The sequence below is a fragment of the Cetorhinus maximus genome, chromosome 1 (assembly GCF_964194155.1).
Source record: "Cetorhinus maximus chromosome 1, sCetMax3.hap1.1, whole genome shotgun sequence".
NCBI lineage: Eukaryota > Metazoa > Chordata > Chondrichthyes > Lamniformes > Cetorhinidae > Cetorhinus > Cetorhinus maximus.
In genome coordinates, this window is record NC_135879.1 from 131,368,385 (window position 1) to 131,387,176 (window position 18,792).

Consider the following 18,792-nt stretch of genomic DNA (forward strand, 5'->3'; position numbering starts at 1 on the left):
TCTATGCCTAATACACTGTTTGTATCCAGTTCATATTAGAGTAGTTAGGAGTTCCAGGATTTTGACCCAGCGACAGTGAAGGAACGGCGATATATTTCCAAGTCAGGGTGGTGAGTGGCTTGGGGCGGGGGGAAACTTCCAGGTGGTGGTGTTCCCATCAGTCTGCTTCCTTCATCCTTGTAGACGGTCGTGGCCGTGGGTTTGGAGGTGTTGCCGAAGGAGCCTTGGTGAATTCCTGCAGTGCACCTTGTAGATGGTACACACTGCGTTACGGTGCGACAGTGGTGGAGGGAGTGAATGTATGTGGATGTGGTGCCAATCAAGTGGGCTGATTTGTCCTGGACAGTGTCAAGCTTCTTGAGTGTTGTGGGAGCTGCATTCATCCAGGCAATTGGGGAGTATTCCATCACACTCCTGACCTGTGCCTTGTAGATGGTGGACAGGCTTTGGGGAGTCAGGAGGCGAGTTACTCATCGCACGATTCCTAGCCTCTGACCTGCTTTTGTAGCCACAGTATTTATATGGCTAGTGCAGTTCAGTTTCTGGTCAATGGATGTTGAAAGTGGGAGATTCAGTGATGGTAATGCCATTGAACATTATGGGGCGACGGTTAGATTCTCTCTTGTTGGAGATGGTCATTGCCTGGCACTTAAGTGGCAAGTAAAATTTGTACCACACATTCCTAACAGCTATGTGGGTGTGCCTACACCACATGGACTGCAGCGGTTCAAGGAGGCAGCTCACCGCCACCGTCTCAAAGGCAACTAGGGATGCACAATAAATGCTGGCCCAACCAGAGAAGCCCACGATCTGTGAATGAATTTTTAAAAAATGGTTTAACCTCTTTATTAAATTCTTTAATTGGATATGTTATGAAGGCCTGTAAGTTACAGCGATATTAATGCTGTTAAATTTTTTACAGGGAAGTAGGGGGGAAAATGCTCCTTCATAAATGGGATTGATAGTTGGTATAGTGTGGGCAGGGGACATCCATGTCAGCATAATCATATTTGGTCTTTGGACCAAGTTCCATTGCCCTTTCTAACTCTGGTCTTGGTGTATCCCAGCTATGGAAATAACTAGAGAAGATGGTACTGTGGATTGAAGAGATGAGAGCACATTATACAATCACATCAATTAGCTTCCATTTATAATAATTTATGTTTTAACTTTAGTAACGTTAATAAATGACCCATGTGTGGTATAAACAGCAATAGGAGCCACATAATGTCATTTATATTTCACTTGTGGAGCAGATCTTTTACAAGGTCAACCCACTTGGATTTAGAACCCATACTTGTTAACTGTGTGTGTGTATGATAACGTGGTCACAGTGAGTTGCAGGATACTCTTTTAAAACTGGAATTATGTGCCATGTGATGCACAAGATGTTATCACAGCCACAGGACCAATGATTTACAGTGAAGTTCAGTTCAGTTTTTATTGCTTGGTATTCTGGAATTTTTAATGTATCATCTGATTTCAGATCCTGCTCGTTTTATTCTTTATTCTTCTGTTTTATAGGATACGTGGGCAGGGGACTATAACTTACAGGCCTTCATAACATGTCCTATGTTTTATTCTTCTGTGAAATGGCCTTGATTCTTCAGCTAATTTCTTATCTAATCTTTTCTATGGCCTGAAAAGGAAAATGGTCAACAATTTATAGCAAAGTGGAGGTAGCTATGCGGAGATTAACAGCAGTTAGGGCACTGCTGGACACAGGTAGAATTTGGGAGAGTCTGTTCATGAATGTATGGCTGTATTGTTTGATAACCCTAGGGAGCGAAATGTGAAGTTTTACTTGCTCTGCAGGATTTAGAAGTAGTCAGACAGGAAGTTATCAAGTTTGGCAGGAGGGAGATAAGTCCCCTAGGGTTTGATAGCACAGTGTGAAGTGAAGGGGTATCGCTGGAATTTTAAAACTGTTCGGTAAAACAATTATGTACAGCGTCAAGATGCATGTTAGGTTTGTTAGGAAAATATACATTCTCTATTTGCATCAATTATTTCTAAAGTCATTTTTTAAAATATCATCTTGTGAGAGATGTAGACATTGCTGGCAAAGCTGCAGTTTATGCCTATTTCTAGTTGTTCTGCACAGGTGCTGATGGACTTTCTCCTTGAACTACCTCAGTCTTTGTGGTGACGATTCTTCCTCATGGTTTTAAATCCAAAATATCAGGATTTTGACCAGGCAACTTTAAAAGATCAATAATAAACATCCAAACCAGGATGATGTGTGACTCTGGGCAGAATTTTACATTTGGCATGCGGGTGCGCGCCCGACATGTCGGATCGTAAAATGACGTGCAATGGCATTCTGTTAAATGGCGAATACCACTTGGTGCTGCATAGCAGCAGAGTGAAACCGGTAGCTTCATCTGTTGCTCAAATTTTTGGGATACCTTGTCCTTCCATGGCCCTCGGAGGTAGGCTGGGCACTTTTCAGAGCCGAATATGACGGCCTTTGGCCCGTTCATGAGTTTGTGCGGTATACAGCGCAAAATTATCTCACCAGGGTAGCCATTATCCTGCAGGTTGTCTTTGATTCACCCTATTTCCACATCAAGCTTGCATGGTGAGCAAATGGCATATCATCGTATGCCCTATCTTATCTATGACCAATTCTGCACAGCATGAATTGGCCAAATGGTTGGGCAAATTATTACAGCCAGTTTGAGCAAATTTTCCAGATACAAAGTGAAGGATTCCTTCACATTTGCAAATACCATGCAGGATTTGCAAATTGACAGCAATGCTGTGTCCATTTGCTCATTTGACATTGCTGGCCTATTTACTATGGCTTACGGAAGCCTTAGATATTTGTGCTTCAGCACTATTTCATGGTGATCAAGACCCGCCACCATTGCATGAATCAGTTTTCATTGAGCTTATGAGCTGGGCAACTTGCGCAGTTGAGTTCAGCTTTCATGACACCATGTATGCCCAAATAGATGGCGTTGCCGTGGGATCCCCTCTGGGCCCAGCTCTTGCAAACATCTTTGTTGGGTTCCATGAGAATTGTGTCTTCGATGGAATGACACCTAACCCCTAACCTCTTGCATATTTCCGATATGTGGATGATATGTTTGCTATGTTTAAAGCCACAGCTGCATGTAATGATTTCCTTGCATGTATTAATGGGCTCCATCCTGAGCTCAAATTCACCTTTGAAATGGAACAGTCATATGAACTCCCTTTCCTTCATGTAATAGTTGAGAAATCTGCCGGGAGTTCTCTACCATGGTCTACTGCAAGCCTACCTTCAGTGGTCAGTATATGCGTCGGGATTCTTACAGTTCCACTTGCTATAAGATTGCCCTTATCTGCAACCTTGTAAATAGGGTCAGAGCCATTTGCTCACCATGCAAACTTGATGCTGAAATAGGGCGCATCAAAGACATCCTGCCGATAATGGCTACCCTGGTCAGATCATTTTGTGCTGTATATCATGCAAACTCATGAATGGACCCAAGGCCGTCACTTTTTGACCCTGAGAAGTGCCCAGTCTACCTCAGATTACCCTTGAAGGGCAAGGTATCTCAAAAATGTTAACAACAGGTGAAGCTGGCAGTTTCACACTGCTACTATGCAGTAGCAACACAAGTGGTATTTGCCACTAACAGGATGCTACCGTCAAGCCAAAAAAACGATCTGTCTTATCACACAAATGAGAAATGTGGTATGTGAATTTTGGTGCCGGTGTAATGCTAGGTATGTAGACTGTATCTCCCAAAGACTGGCAGATCGTATCAAACAGCATGTCCCTTCTGCTGTTCGCAATGGGCATGGTACAGACTGTGCCCAACCAGCCCCTGCTTGCAAAACTCAAAACACAGTATCCAACATTGGATGTGATTCCTCAATTGGACAGCATTTGGTAAATAACCTTCAGTGTGCTAAGAATTACACAGGCAACCAATTTAAGATTGTCAGTCAGGCTTGCAGTGTGGAGTATTTATGTGTATTGGAAGTTACATATATTAATACACTTGGCCCTGTACTCTACAGACAGAAAGGACATGAACATACATTGCGCCAGTTTCAGTTAAACAAAATAAGTGACAGCCATTTGCTTGTTCATTCCCCAGGGCAATGTCTTGACCAATCAGAGTCAAGCTGCCTGGTTTAAGGTTAGTTCACTGCCATGCAGTGTTTGGTCAGACACCATCAACAGGTGCATTGGTAGAGGCGTTGCCATGGAGAATCTACTTGCTAACCAATCAGCATTCTCTTCTCACAAAGTATAAATATGTTGCTTCCCTTGACATTGGTAATTTCTTGCAAGTTGTTCGATGAGTGCAAGACGACAAGCTTTGACAAAGAAGTATCTTTTTTTCAGCAACACTCAAGTTCTGTACTACCAGTCGACTATTATATGTTCTCCTTAATACACTTTGATTGAATAACTCCTCGCCCCCACCACCACCTTCAAAATTCCAGGGAATGCAATCCTTATTTGTGTAATCTCTCCTCATAACTTAACCCTTGGAGTCCAGGTATCATTCTGGAAATCTAGGCTACACTCCCTCCAAGGCCAATATGTATAAGAAACAGAACTGGATAAAATTTATTCCCTGTAAATTTAAGATCCTGATAACACATTGGAGTTCCTATATACCCTATAACATACAATTTACCATGAACAGTGACACGGGAGGTTTTTTTTTAGCATATGGTATGAAAGATTTTCAGAATACAATAATATGTATTCATTATGATGTGTATAATGTAGAAATATTACATGAATGTACCAATATCTACCATTATTGAAAACTGGAAGAGTTCTTGAGACATTTTAAGACTGTGAGGTGTCTGTTAAAACTACAGTTGTTTGTCCCAGGTTAATTTATATTATCCCAGATTTTGACGCCTTTTACTTGTTTTGTACAGGCTTTGAAACACAGCTATAATGTTGTATTTCGTGAACCAGATACCTGGTGGAAGTTTAAGCCATGGGAGCTTGAAAGGTGAGGTTACATTTTTTCCTGTTTTGGTGATGTGAAATCATGGCAAATCTAGTTAGTTTCTCAAGATACATTACTACCACAGCAAGAACATATATTTATATAGCACCTTTAATGTAACAAAACATCCCAAGGCATTTCACAGGAACATTATAAAACAAAATATGACACTGAGGTACATAAGGACATGTTAGGTGAGGTGACCAAAACTTGGTCAAATCGGTAGATGTTAAGGAGCCTCTTAAAAGAGGAAAGCGAGGTAGAGAGGCTGTCTGAGAGAATTCCAGAGCTTGAGGCCTAGGAAACTGAAGCATGGCCACCAACAGAGGAGTGATTAAAATATGGGATGCTCAAGAGGCCAAAATTAGTTGAGCGCAGATATCTCGAAGAGTTGTTGTGCTGGAGAAGATTACAAAGATAGGAGCAAGAACGTGGAAGGATTTGAAAACAAGGATGAGAATTTTAAAATCAATGCGCTACTTGACAGGAAGTTGGTGTAGGTCAGTAGGTACAATGTTGATAGGTGAATTGGACTTGATGCAAGTTAAAACATAGACAGCAGAGTTTTGGAAGACCAAATTTACAAGGGGTACAATGTGGGATACCAGGCAGGAACATGTTGGAATAGTCAAATTGAGAGGTAACAAAGACACGAATGAGGGTTTCAGCAGCAGATGAGCTGAGGCAGGGGTGAAGTCTGGAGATGTTAGAACGGTTGATAAAGACTTAAGGAAAATAAATAGCTTGTCACATGATGACCTCTAACGCTTAGCATCCAATAACTATTTGTAAAGAGCAGTCGCTGCTATGTTGGGAAATTCGGCAGCCAATATGCACACACTGACGTTCCACCAATAATAAATCAATAAATGACTAGACAATTTGTTTACGGTGGTGTTGGCCGAGGGGTGAATGCTGGGAGAACTCCCCGGTTCTATTTTAATGATGCAATGGTGTTTTTGCATTTATCTGCGCCAGTGAGAGAGTGCCTTGATTTAAAATCTCCTGTGAAAGATGGCACCCCTAATAGCGTGTAGCTAAATCCTGGAGTTGAATCACAATAGCCCTCTGACTGAGGTGAAAGTGGTATCAGCCGAGCCAAGCAGAAGTCGTAGGCATCTTTTCAAATGTAATTTTTGGTGCCTGAACAATAATATTCAATTCAGTGTAATCCTTAATGCTTCTTTACCAACAGTCTGATGTATCCACTGGAGTTTAGAAGAGTAAGAGGAAACTTGATTGAAGCATAAGATCCTGACAGGGTCGATGTGGGAGAGGATGTTTCCTCTTGTGGGAAAATCTAGAACTAGGGATCACTGTTTAAAAATAAGAGGTCGCCCATTTAAGACAAAGATGAGAAGAATTTTTTTTTCTGAAGGTCATGAGCCTTTTGAAATCCCATCCTCAAATGGCAGTGAAAGCAGAATGTTTTCAAGGCAGAGGTAGATTCTTGATAAACAAGGGGGTGAAGGGTTACCGGAAGTAGGCGGGAGGTTGCAGTCAGATCAGCCATGATCTTATTGAATGGTGGAGCAGGCTCGAAGGGCCGAGTGGCCTGCTCCTAGTATGTATGCTTGTATCAAACACTAATAATCACAAAGTTATTTGTTTTTTTTTGCTGATCCAAAAAACGTTATCATGTGCTTGGAATGCTTAGAAGTCTAAAGTCTTGCAAAAATCAATTCTGTGACAAAGCATGGCAGAATTGCACTATTTGAAGAACTTGTGCACCAGCAAGGAGAGTTTTGGACTGTCAAGTGTATAGTTTGACTATGAAAGAGGATTTCAGCAGTAGAGAGAGAGAGATTTAATATTGCAGCTGGGAGTAAATTATCTTAGTAATGGAGAGTAGCTGAAGCCTGAAGCTCTGCATTGGGTTGAACAGAATCCTGAGCTTGCTAACAGTAAGGTTCGATCTGAGCAAAGGGAACAGAATCCGTAGCAAGGGAGTGTAGTTTTCATGTTGGCATGGATAAAGGATTGGTTAGCTAACAGGAAACAGAGAGTAGGGATAAATGGGTCTTTTTCGGGTTGGCAAGCTGTAACAAGTGGAGTGCCATAGGGATCAGTGCTGCAGCCTCAACTATTTACAATCAACATCAATGATTTGGATGAAAGGACCAAATTTATGGTAGCTAAATTTGCTGACGGCACCAAGATTGGTAGGAAAGTAAGTTGTCAAGAGGAGGTAGAGAGTCTGCAAAGAGGTATAGACAGGCTAAGTGAGCGGGCAGAAAATTTGGCAAATGGTGTATAATGTGGGAAAATGTGAACTTGTCAAGTTTGGCAGGAAGAATAGAAAAGCAGTATATTGTTTATACTATTTTGCAGAACTCGGTGCTCAGTGGGATCTGGGTGTCCTGGTACATAAATCACAAGAAGTTGGTATGCAGGTACGGCAAGTGATTTAGAACTCAAATAGAATGTTGACATTAATTGCAAGGGGAATGGAATATCAAAGAAAGGAAGTTTTACTGCAGTTGCATAGCACCTTGATGAGACCACATCTAGAGTATTGTGTACAGTTTTGGTCTCCTTATTTGGGAAAAAAAGATATAATTGCATGAGAAGCAGCTCAGAGAAGGTTCACTGAACTTATTCCTGGGAAGAAGGACTTACCTTATTAAGAAAGGTTGAACAGGTTGTGCCTATACCCATTGGAGTTTAGAAGAATGAGAGGTGATCTCATTGAAACATATAAGAGCCTGAGAGGATTTGATAGGGTAGATACCAGGAGAATGTTTCCGCTTGTGGGAGAGACTAGAACCTGAGGACACAGTTTAAGGATAAGAGGTCTACCGTTTAAGACGGAGATGAGAATTTTTTTCTCGCATAGAGTGGTTATTATGTGGAATTCTCTTCCCCAGAAAGCATTGGAGGCTGGGTCTTTGAATTTATTCAAGGTTGAGTTAGACAGATTTTTGATCGACAAGGGAGTCGAGGGTGATGGGCAGCAGACAGGAAAGAGCAGTTGAAACCACAACCAGATCAGCCATGATCTTATTGAATGGCAGAGCAGGCCTGAAGGGCTGAATGGCCTACTCCTGCCCCTGAGTTCTAAGTTCCTATGCTTTTGGTGAAAACTAATGATGGTTGCCACAGTTTTCTTAATATGAGCAGTAAGAAGTTGAGGTTTGTCTGAAACTGGATGGTTGGACAAGCAATCTCACAGCACGGAGGTGAGAGGCAAATCTGGGTGTCACATCTGGCCCACATGTGGATTGTGGCCCCGTGTCTGCTGAAAATGTAGCCAATGGATAGCAGGTAGATGAGGAAAAGGGGGTACTTTGGTGACAGAGATGACTTTGGATTCTACGACCTGCTAACTTTTCTGTGTCGGCTTTGCTAGCTTTCTGCGTTGCCAAAAATTCACAAAGGACAATAATCTTGTAATATTGCAAACATCTATCGATAATAAATGCATGAAAGTCCGTGTCCAACACTTTCCAGGTGCTACTTTGTATGTTACACCAAATTATAACTGAATAATCTTAAAATACAGTAAAGGGAAAGCAGCTAATCATTTCCTGTCTCTCTCCTGACCTTGTGATTACCTGGCCTCCCCAAAAAGGGGAGTCTGAGCTGCCTATTTAAATAAACATCCAGCAAGAAGAATGTTACCACAAGACCTCGGGATGTGCCCATTCCCAACAAAAAGCCTTAGAAGGGAAAACAAGTTAACAGCTAATTTTCACAATTATGCTTCAGACTGCCCATGAGAAATGCTACAGGAGTTGACCTGTAATATACATTTGTCATATTTCGGACATCTGATAAGATCAGGTGGGCTTGTCTGCTTCACTGGTGCCTAGAATCTCTATTACTGTTAACCAGCATCTTCGTCTGCACTCATACCATGGATTTACATGGTCCTTCTTGAACCGAGCTCCAATTTACAAAACTGCCTCCTTCCGCCTTTAACATTCTCTGCTTCTGCAGCTATCCCAATGCACCTACCACTGAAACCCTCCTCCTCGCTTTTGTCAATTTCAGAACTGACATTTCCAATCCACCTGGCTGACTTCTCATCTTCCACTCTTCATATATCAACACATCCAGCAATCTCCCACCCATATTCTGTCCCACTCGCCCATCATCCCTATTTTCAATGACCTACCTTGATTCTTGGTCCGCAAACCCCTCAGATTGAAAACTCTCATTCTCATTTTTAAATGTCTTCATGGCCTCACTACTCCCTATTTCTGAAACAACCCCCAGGCCTGAAATTCTGTTCCTCTGACTCTGGCCTTTTATGCATTCCCTTGCTTTAACCCCACAATTGATGGTTGCATCTCCAGCTGTCCAGGCTGTTTACTCTGGAATTCCCAAATCCCACTGTATCTTTTTTTAATTCATTCACGGGATGGGGGCTTCGTTGGCTGGGCCAGCGTTTATTGCCCATCCCTGATTGCCCTTGAGAAGGTGGTGGTGAACTGCCTTCTTGAACCGCTGCAGTCCATGTGGTGTAGGTACACTCACAGTGCGTCGCCATTAGGACTCTACTTCACCTCTTTGACCAAATCTTGAGTCGCCCGCCTTAATGTCTTGTTTGGCTCAGCATCATTGTGTTTTTGATTATCCGTGGGAGGTTTTTCTACATTAAAGGTGCTATATTGTAAGAATATAAGAGAAAGTTGGCTTTTGGTCTCCAGATATATGCTGAGGAAACGGATAAATCCTTAATTCCCTCCTTGCGAAGGAAATATCTGGGATTTTAACATCCTAATGTAGGTTTAAGAATAAATGACAGCCTGTCAAGCTGTCTTACACTAAGTAGTTTGGGTCTAATTTGCTAACCCTTGATTAGGTTACCTTTAAGCTGTTGAATGAATTAACTGTTTCTGTTAAATCATCAAGGAAGAAGCCAGACCACAATTAGGACCACAATTCAAGCACTAAACCCTATTTATTGGTTACAAAACACAACTTAAAGTTGGTTAAATGATGGGATTTGAACATTCAACTTGTCAGTTACAAGTCCCCTGTTATAACCACTGCACTAGGAAACCCTAGAGAGACCCGAGGATGTACATTTACAATTCTTAGCTCTCTCTGTCATGGGATCATGTGTCACAATTAGTGTAATCTCTGATATTCTGTCCTTAAAGCTTCCTTACGCTAGTGAGGATATCATTTGCACCTACTTGTTTAAACTTCTTATAGTAGAAGAATAATAGAACTAAAATATTCTGATCAACAAAGAGACTTAGATTGCTATTTTTATCTAAAACAAAGAAAATCTCTGCTTCTGAATGATCCATGCATCAGAAAGGTTCACACTTTTTTGGTCAGTTATCCCCAACAAGACAGCATTCAAATATTGACAGGCCAATTCCACTTTTCCAAAGCCCTTTACCTTGCAGCCTTACTTTTACAAAGGGACCCCACAACGAGAGTTTGTGACCTGTTTACAATTCACTAACTGCTTCTTCCCTCGATCTCAGGTACTGTCAATATTAATGTTGATGTCATTCTATCAGATTTCCAAGAATCCTATGGTGTTTCCTCCTTCCTTGGCTCTTCGCGCTGTCTGGGGATTCTCCCTCACTGCCACTCCTTTTTAAATACTGTCTGCTCCTCCTTCAGTTCGCCACACTGAGAGGAATCAGCAATGTACAAATCATGAGACAAATAATGAGATCCCACAATAAGTGTGTGAGAACCATACACTGAGTGGAAAACAAATAGAAGTATTGCGAGAGGTTTTCAGAAGAGTTAGTGAGTGGGAAAGAAGCCAACGCTCTCTTACAGGACTATTTTTTATGTTTGTAAGCATTTTGTTGAGAGAGTAACTAGTTTTTTATTACATTATAGAATCCATGGAACATGCAGACAGTTGATGACAATATTTGAACTTGATATGGTCCTTGTCTTATAATTTAAGTATTCATTGTTCTGTATTTACACCATTGTTATTGGTGACATTTGCTATTCATTTTCATTTTCAATTGTTGCCAAAATTATGATGTGCTGCTCCTGTCTCATTTGGGAAGTTGTTTGTAGCCTAAGTAGGCTGCCTTGGCAACAATGGAAAATAAATTCGGGCAGAATGTAAAATGGACTGCCAATTCGCTATTGCTCATTTTGTACTACTGCCCAAGTTGAATTTCACCTGAAATTTTAACCAGTTTTTTCTTTTATTATCCAAAGTACACTTTTGAAATTTTGTTTATTTGTCCTTAGACTTAATATTCATGGCGTGTCAAAGGAGAAAATTAAAGTAATTTTAGAGCATTATGAGCGTCATGTTACAGTCAGCACTATAATGCGGTCGTCGGAACCTAAATTCCCTGAAACAAAAGCTGTAGAACTGTATCCCGCTGAGCGTGCAGAAATTGGGTAAGTGCTCTCAGGTAACATGTACTAAAATATATCAGTATGATTTGAGTTTTTATGTTCTAGAGAATGCTGAATTAGCAAGTGAGATGGGTTTTTTTCCTTCCTATCTTGTGTACTGAGCTATTCTGCAAAAAAATGAGAAAATGGAAAATGGAATTTTTTCTTGTAGATGGTGATAATTTGGTTTAAACATCCCTCAGTATCTGAGTTATATGGAGCAGGAGGAATTTTAATATGTCAAAACTTTAGGCTATTTTTGCTACCATTGGTGATCTGGGCACATTGCATCTGGGTAAGCATCCAGAACAATGACTTCTATTCGAATAAGTGCAGAATCTTACCAATGCAAGCTGCCTTCTAAGAAATTATGGCAGCATATTGTTGAATAGGTCAGTTGATTTAGTGTCATGCTTCAAAATTCAACCCCTGCAGGGTGCCCTTAATCCTATGATTATTTCAAGGTAGGTGTAATGAGCACCATACCTTGGAATATGGTGAGATTGCAGGAGACTACGTTTATTGCAGCCATGGTATCTGGCTTTGGACATTCCTGGTTTGCTGCAAATGGCAGTTGGATTCAGTTCTGTGTCAAGGAGTTAGACCTGTATTAGTTTGTGTTCTCACTTATTCACTTGTACACTTCAGATGAGAATTCACCTATTTTTGTGTGCTTGTTTTTAATCATCAAAATCTTTGCTTGCCAATTCAGAAGAGATAGAGGTAGATTGGATGGGGGATAGGATGCTGAATGGGAGGTGACGGCATTCTTTTGTTTCCTTCCTTCAGCTTCATGGTCTTATTGTGCAAAAGGGGAAATTCCATGAGCTGTAAAAAGATTTTAAAAGATAGCATACATGTAGGTTTTGGGAAACAATTCTGTGCTGCTGGGACATAATCTGACTGTTATGGCAAAGACTGGTCAGTAAGGACGTAATCTGTCTTTTAGAAAATTGTTTTTAAGCACCAAAGGTTAAATGTACAGTATAGGCTTCATAAATTTATTACCATTAATGATGAGTCATGTTCCAAATTTGTTAACCAGCTTACAGCATTTACTTAAACCCTGGAATATCTCATTTTGAACTTACTTTAAGATCAAACATATATTTGTTTTTGGATTTGTGTAGAGCAATGAATGCAGACATGCATCATGTGACTGTGGCAGCAGGACCATCCGCTTCTTCAGATGGCCAAGGTTTACCTTACTCCCTGATGCCTCCAAGTACAGAAGACCCTTCAATTATCAAAACAAACATAGTATTCCCTGATAACTTGGAGCAATGCTTCAGACCACCTTCAGATTTCTCCAGTGAAAGCAGAAAATGTGGAACTGGACATGACACTGGCAATAATGCTATACTTTCAAAATTGCTAAATGGAGAAAATGTACAAAAAATAGATCAGACTGTTGACTGTGAGTCAAATGCCAGTAATTATAATTCAGCATCTCACTCCGAAATTGAAGATGAGACAAGGAAAGTAATCAGTATGAGAACTATTGAATCTGAGGTTGAAGCAACAGAAAATGATTTAATGCTATGTGATGATTTACCAACTGCATTTAGTACATCTATTGGTCAGAGAATTAGGAGAGGAAAACGGCAAGGTGCCAATATTACAAATAATGCTTTAGAAAAAGAAGAAACTCCAAAACTAACAGTTGAAGATGACCAATCTGGAGAAAACATTTTGATCACAAAAGACCTGCAAGCTGTAGAACAATCTAATCAGAACGTTGAACCAGAATTCTTGAATTTTGTTGGAGATTGGCCAGTAGCAGAAACATTGAAACCTCAAGATCAGAGGAAAAGGAGAACCAGAAAAACATTAGAACAAAGCATCAAAAATAAGGATAATCTAAATCAATCCAATATCTTGGAACCTGCCATTCCAAGTGATTCATTAATAGAAGCTGCTGGCTATTCTGTTGAACAGAATAATGTAGAAATGTCTCCAGAAACAAACAGCTCTGAAGCTTCTAAAGATAGTTTTGCTGATCTTTATGTACCATCTTCAACTGCTAAAAACTCTATTTCAGAAAGAAATTCTGAAAACTGTGATCAACTTAAAAGTCTAGAAACTTTTGAAGAGCAAAGTTCAGAAGCATTATCTGAAAAGCCCATAAATAAAAAATCTTGGCAGAACAGGAGAGTAGGAAAATCCTGCAAACTGGCACTAACATTCAATGGTAGCAGCCCAATCTCTGCAGAACTTCTGGAACCTGTCCCCTTGATCACTGATCAGATAGAAAACTCTATTATAGTTCCAGACAATTCAGGACAGGATAACTCAACGCAAACAGCACCTGAAGATTTTGCTCTATTATGGAAAATCGAGAATCAAAAAGCTAGTTTTACTGAGTTTAAAATATTGACAGGAACTATAGATGGATTTAAACTAACGGATGCATTACCAAAATCTGTAATTCCTAAGGAATCAGTGCCCGATAGACTTGTGCATGATAAAAGCACATTTGTAAATGAAAATGCCTTTGTTAATAAAGAGGAGAATTTGCAGAGACTCAGTGATTGTTTTAAATCTGTTCCTTTTGAAGATCTGAGCGATTTATATGAAAAATGTAACAAAGATGTAGAATGGGCAACCAATTTACTGCTTGACTCTGGCGTGAAGTTTTCAGATGAAGATCCAGTGCACCAACCATCAGTTGCATGCAATAAACCTGTAACTAGCAGTACTGCACAAGTGAGCCAAACACCACAAATGGAGAAAGTAGACTTAGGCGAACAGTCACAAAATGACAGATTTACATCTGTAGAAAACCAGTTGTCTAGTGCCATTAAAGCTACAACAGAGATAAATAGTCAATCATCAGCGAGGAAAATAGAGGATGAAATGGAACATCTGGTGTCTTACCTTGAACGTGGAGACATAAAGCCATCACCTGACATTGCTATAGAGCCTGTAATTATGGCTGAAGAGATGACAGAAACAAGTGATGCAAGTCCAGCATGTGACATTGATTGTGAACAGTTTACTAATTCAAGTAAGGATTTTGATGTAGGAAGAGAATGCAATGATTCAATGCCTATAAACAATTTGTTAAATAATAATGCGACGTGCATAGAAGGTGACATATCTGATGCTTCAAATGTCAAGATATTAAAAAAAACAAACGTGGGTTTGTCTGAATATACGGACATAAATGAGACCACCTTAATATCGAAGCCAGAACTTAATTCCTTTACAGAAAATGTAAATGAGAATCAGTCCAGCTGCAACACAGTAAAAATTTCAGCACAGAAGGAAAATGAAAATGAAGTGAAGACCAGGCAAGGTGAAAGTACAGATCAAGACGGTTTAGGATTTTACTCTGACCCAATGCAGATTCAAACTTTGGAATTGTACTTGCCACCAGAACTGGCAATTCAACTTATTGACCTGTTTGGATCAGTCGGCCTTGATCCAGGTAAGCGAGGGTCTAAGTTAACTCTTCTGCTGATTAATTTACTTACTTTAGTTTATATTTAGACTTCAAGGAAGAAGTCAAATACTCTGAAGACTACATCCATATGTGTGTCTGTAGAGTTCAAAGACAGTTCTGCTGTGCATGATCTTTAAACAAACATCCAAAAAAAAATCTTACAGTACAGCAGAACCTTATTGGAAAATATTCTGCCAAAGTTAATGAAACATTACATTTTCAACTTTCTGTCTAACTTGGTGCTTAAATTAACTTTCTTTGGCAGTATATGTCCTGATTTACAAGCTGTGTAACATTCAAACATGTTTCTAATCTATTTTCTCTTGATACTCGCAAATATAAATGCTAATGTTTTCAAAGTGCAAGCTGTTTTTGCCACTAGTCTCACTGAAAATCTTATTTATAAAATAAGTAATGGGACCGTTCGTGTTTTCAAATAATTTCATGCCTTAAATACAAGAGCATAATAGCTGGAACTAAAGAAGTCCCTTGGCCTATCATTCAGAGTCCATGTGTGGTCTTGGATTCCTCTTGTGTTCCTTTTCCGCCCCTCCCCTTCCTCTTGATACCTAACTTCACCGAATGCTACTACTTATCCTAACTCGAGAAAAATGTATTTGCATTTTGTACATAACTCTGTTCTATAGCACTTATTTTTATCCTTCTCACTGTTCTCTAGTACATCGCCTATATCTTTATGTTCCCTCCATTGACAATAATGGGCAGGCCAAAGAATTCTAATAAGTGTTACAATCCTGTTAGGGATTATTGAGGTTTGAAGAAGAAATCTGAACATCCAGCAATTAACCGACAGAACTACGCCACAAGACTACACCACAAAATTTCACGTTTTTAAACAAAAATAAACTTATTGTATATCAAAAAGAATTAAACGAAGTAAGCACCATTAACTTAATATGATAGCTAAACTCAGTTCTACTGTTTACTTCCCCCGCCCAAGAGTTCTCTTATTTTACAAAATACCGATGGCTCATTCATTTTTCCTAGGACCAACCTAAAAGGTATCCCACAGCCCTCCGGAATTTACTTTACATCTCTTTAGTATTCCAGCTATTCCTCAAGGTACAAGTTATATTGGGATCTTTCTGTTAGCTTTTGGCTAAACGATCCTCCAATTTTCTTTAAAGACATTACGACTGTGGACTCTTCAACTCCTTATCCTCGCTTTGGACATACATGGACTATTTTCCCCCCAGTCTGCTCCCACAGCTTCTGTCTAACTCTTTTCAAGCTAACTATTCAAGCTGACTGTCTGCCACAAGGTTCTGTGAGGACCACTGTAGATTTCTTCCATTAGCTGCAAGCTAGAGCAACTCTACCAGTTGCCTTTCCTTCACGAAATCCAAACTGAACTGCCTGCTTCTGTCAACAAGCACAAAGATAAATTAAAAGAACCTTCTAACCAAGGTTCCACCTGGAATTACCATCTCTGTGGGATGATTCAACCAGAAATGCAAACAAATTATTTTACCTTCAATATAGCTCTTTGATTATGTAACCCATATGAATAATTTATATTTTTAATTGATGTAATTGCCCTCTCTCCAGATTCCCTGGCTCCATTATAAGCTTAGAGATGGACCATTCATTGTTCAAGTTTTTTCCAACTATCAACTCTGACCTTGTAAGACAATGCAAGTTAGCTTTTAACTGTGAATAGATCCAAGCTTGTTTGAATTGCATTTACTTCAGAGATGCTTATCTGTTACTCAACCAGATGCTCCCATTTTCTACAGTTATAACTTTTAGTTTTAGGAATTAAAGCTTTATTCTAAAGCATATGAATTACGAACTAAATTTTCACAACAGAAGGTAGAAACTTTTCAAGGGGACTCTAAGCACGATTGTCTTTCAAAGCTACTTTACCTTATAAAGGAAATTATATATTTGTACAAACTGCTCAGATATTTTTATGTAAATAGTTTCAATCCAGCATTTAAAGAAAATCATCAGAAATATTTGAAGGTTGTGGCAGATTGCAGAACAACCTGGTTAGTTGCAATCCCCTGAACAGAGTTGTAATCTGTGCAATATTTCCTTGAGTGTTTTCCTGAATTTCATGAACTCACTTAAGAAATGGGTAGAAATTTTAAAAACATCTTTTAAAAATTATCTACAATAAATATCCTGTTTTCCAAATGCTCTTTATTCTTCCCAAAATGTGTAGTCATGGGCATTGGTTATTTTGTTGCTCTTTATCATTTACCCAACTATGACCATGACTGCTTCCTCAGATTATTTGACTCCAGAGGAATGTGTTGTCCAGATGGATCCACATTTGGCAAAAAGTATTCATCAGAAGTGGAAGGAAACCATATTGGTTCGTACAACTTTTCTTCACCATAGTCTTACCTGGAGTCTATACTCCAGAGTTTGGAAGCCCTTCAGGCATGTGTTGATTATTCATTGTGATTGGTATTTCAGTGTGGTGTATTTTGCGTGAACAGGTGGTGCAGGCTAACAGGAAGAGTGGATCTGTGTTTGAGAGTATGAACGACTTTTTATTCTTATTATGGTAATCGGGAACCCTCTGTTAAGTAGCCTTGCATCTTAGCAATATAATTTTTAACCATTTGATTTACACATTCCAAAACTATTTTCATTAATATTAAGATTGTACTGCCAACAATCTTCAAAAGATAATGTGCAATATAAATTAAAGAATAAGATATTAACAGTCATTAAGCTGCTGTAGGGGTTACTATTTTGCTGATGGATGCAGTAAGCGGAACGGATTCTATTTTGCTGCAATGTTTTGTCACTTCAAGTAACTTAGAGTGGTGTTGAGAAGTGGCAGTAAATTAGGAAATCTTTTTGCTTTCTCATTCTGTGATCTTTCTTTAAAGATGCAGCTTTCAACATGAAGTTCTTAAAATATTCTGCAACTAAAATTATTTAAAAAAAGAGCCTCCTTTTAAACATAAAATTAAAATAATTTGTGAAAGCCAGTGAGAAAATTGATAAAACTAAGTGCTGTACAATGAAAGCATAATTCGACATCAAGGTATATGGGGATACGAATATACGAATTAGGAGCAAGAGTAGGCCACTTGGCCCCTCGAGCCTGCTCTGCCATTCAATAAGACCATGGCTGATCTGATTGTAACCTGAACAAACATTCCGGCCTACCCCTAATAACCTTTCACCTCCTTGTTAATCAAGAATCTATCTAACTCTTCCTTAAAAATATTCAAAGACTCTGCTTCTGCCGCCTATTGAGGAAGTGTTCCAAAGATATTCAACCCTATGAGAGAAAAAATTTCTCCTCATTTCTCTCTTAATTGAGCGCCCCCTTATTTTTAAACAGTGGCCCCTAGCTCTAGATTCTCCCACAAGAAGAAACATCCTCTCCACATGCACCCCGTCAAGAGCCCTCAGGATTTTAAAGGTTTCAATCAAGTTGCCTCTTACTCTTCTAAATTCCAATGGATGCATGGCTAACCTATCCAATCTTTCCTCATAAGCCAACCCTCCCATCCCTGGTATTAGCCTAGTAAACCTTCTCTGAACTGCTTTCAATGTATTTACATCTTTCCTTAAATAAGGAGACCAGTACTGTACACACTACTTCAGATGTGGTCTCACCAGTACCCTGTACAACTGAAGCATAACTTCCCTATCTTTGTAATCAATTCCCCTCACAATAAGTAATAACATCCTATTAGCTTTCCTAATAACTTGCTGTATCTGCATACTAGCCTTTTGTGATTCATGCACTAGGCCTCCCAGATTTGTCTGATTCTCAGAGCTCTGCAATCTCTCACCATTTAGAAAATCTTTTTTATTCTTCCTGCCAAAATGAGCAATTTCACATTCGCCCACATTATGCTCCATTTGCCAGATCTTTTCCCACTCACTTAACCAATCTATGCCCCCATGTAGCCTCCTTATGTCCTCTTCACAATTTACTTTCCTACCTATCTTTGTGTCGTCAGCAAATTTAGCAACCATCCATTTGGTCCCTTCATCCAAGTCATTTATATAAATTGTAAAAAGTTGAGGCCCCAGCACAGATCCCTG

The 18,792-nt window shown here is 39.5% G+C and overlaps 1 protein-coding gene and 1 long non-coding RNA gene across 2 annotated transcripts in view; both read left to right on the top strand.

The window, feature by feature from the left end:
- Positions 1-18,792, top strand: part of LOC144683608 (uncharacterized) — a 559,012-nt gene that overhangs the window by 508,868 nt on the left and 31,352 nt on the right. The window lies entirely within an intron of this gene.
- The window catches only part of n4bp2 (NEDD4 binding protein 2), a 97,711-nt gene that overhangs the window by 47,567 nt on the left and 31,352 nt on the right, over positions 1-18,792 (top strand). Inside the window, exons 5-8 of the mRNA XM_078546540.1 lie at positions 4,897-4,973; positions 11,154-11,309; positions 12,437-14,736; positions 17,007-17,092. Coding sequence (XP_078402666.1) covers positions 4,897-4,973; positions 11,154-11,309; positions 12,437-14,736; positions 17,007-17,092 — 2,619 coding nt within the window. The remainder of the gene's footprint in view (positions 1-4,896; positions 4,974-11,153; positions 11,310-12,436; positions 14,737-17,006; positions 17,093-18,792) is intronic.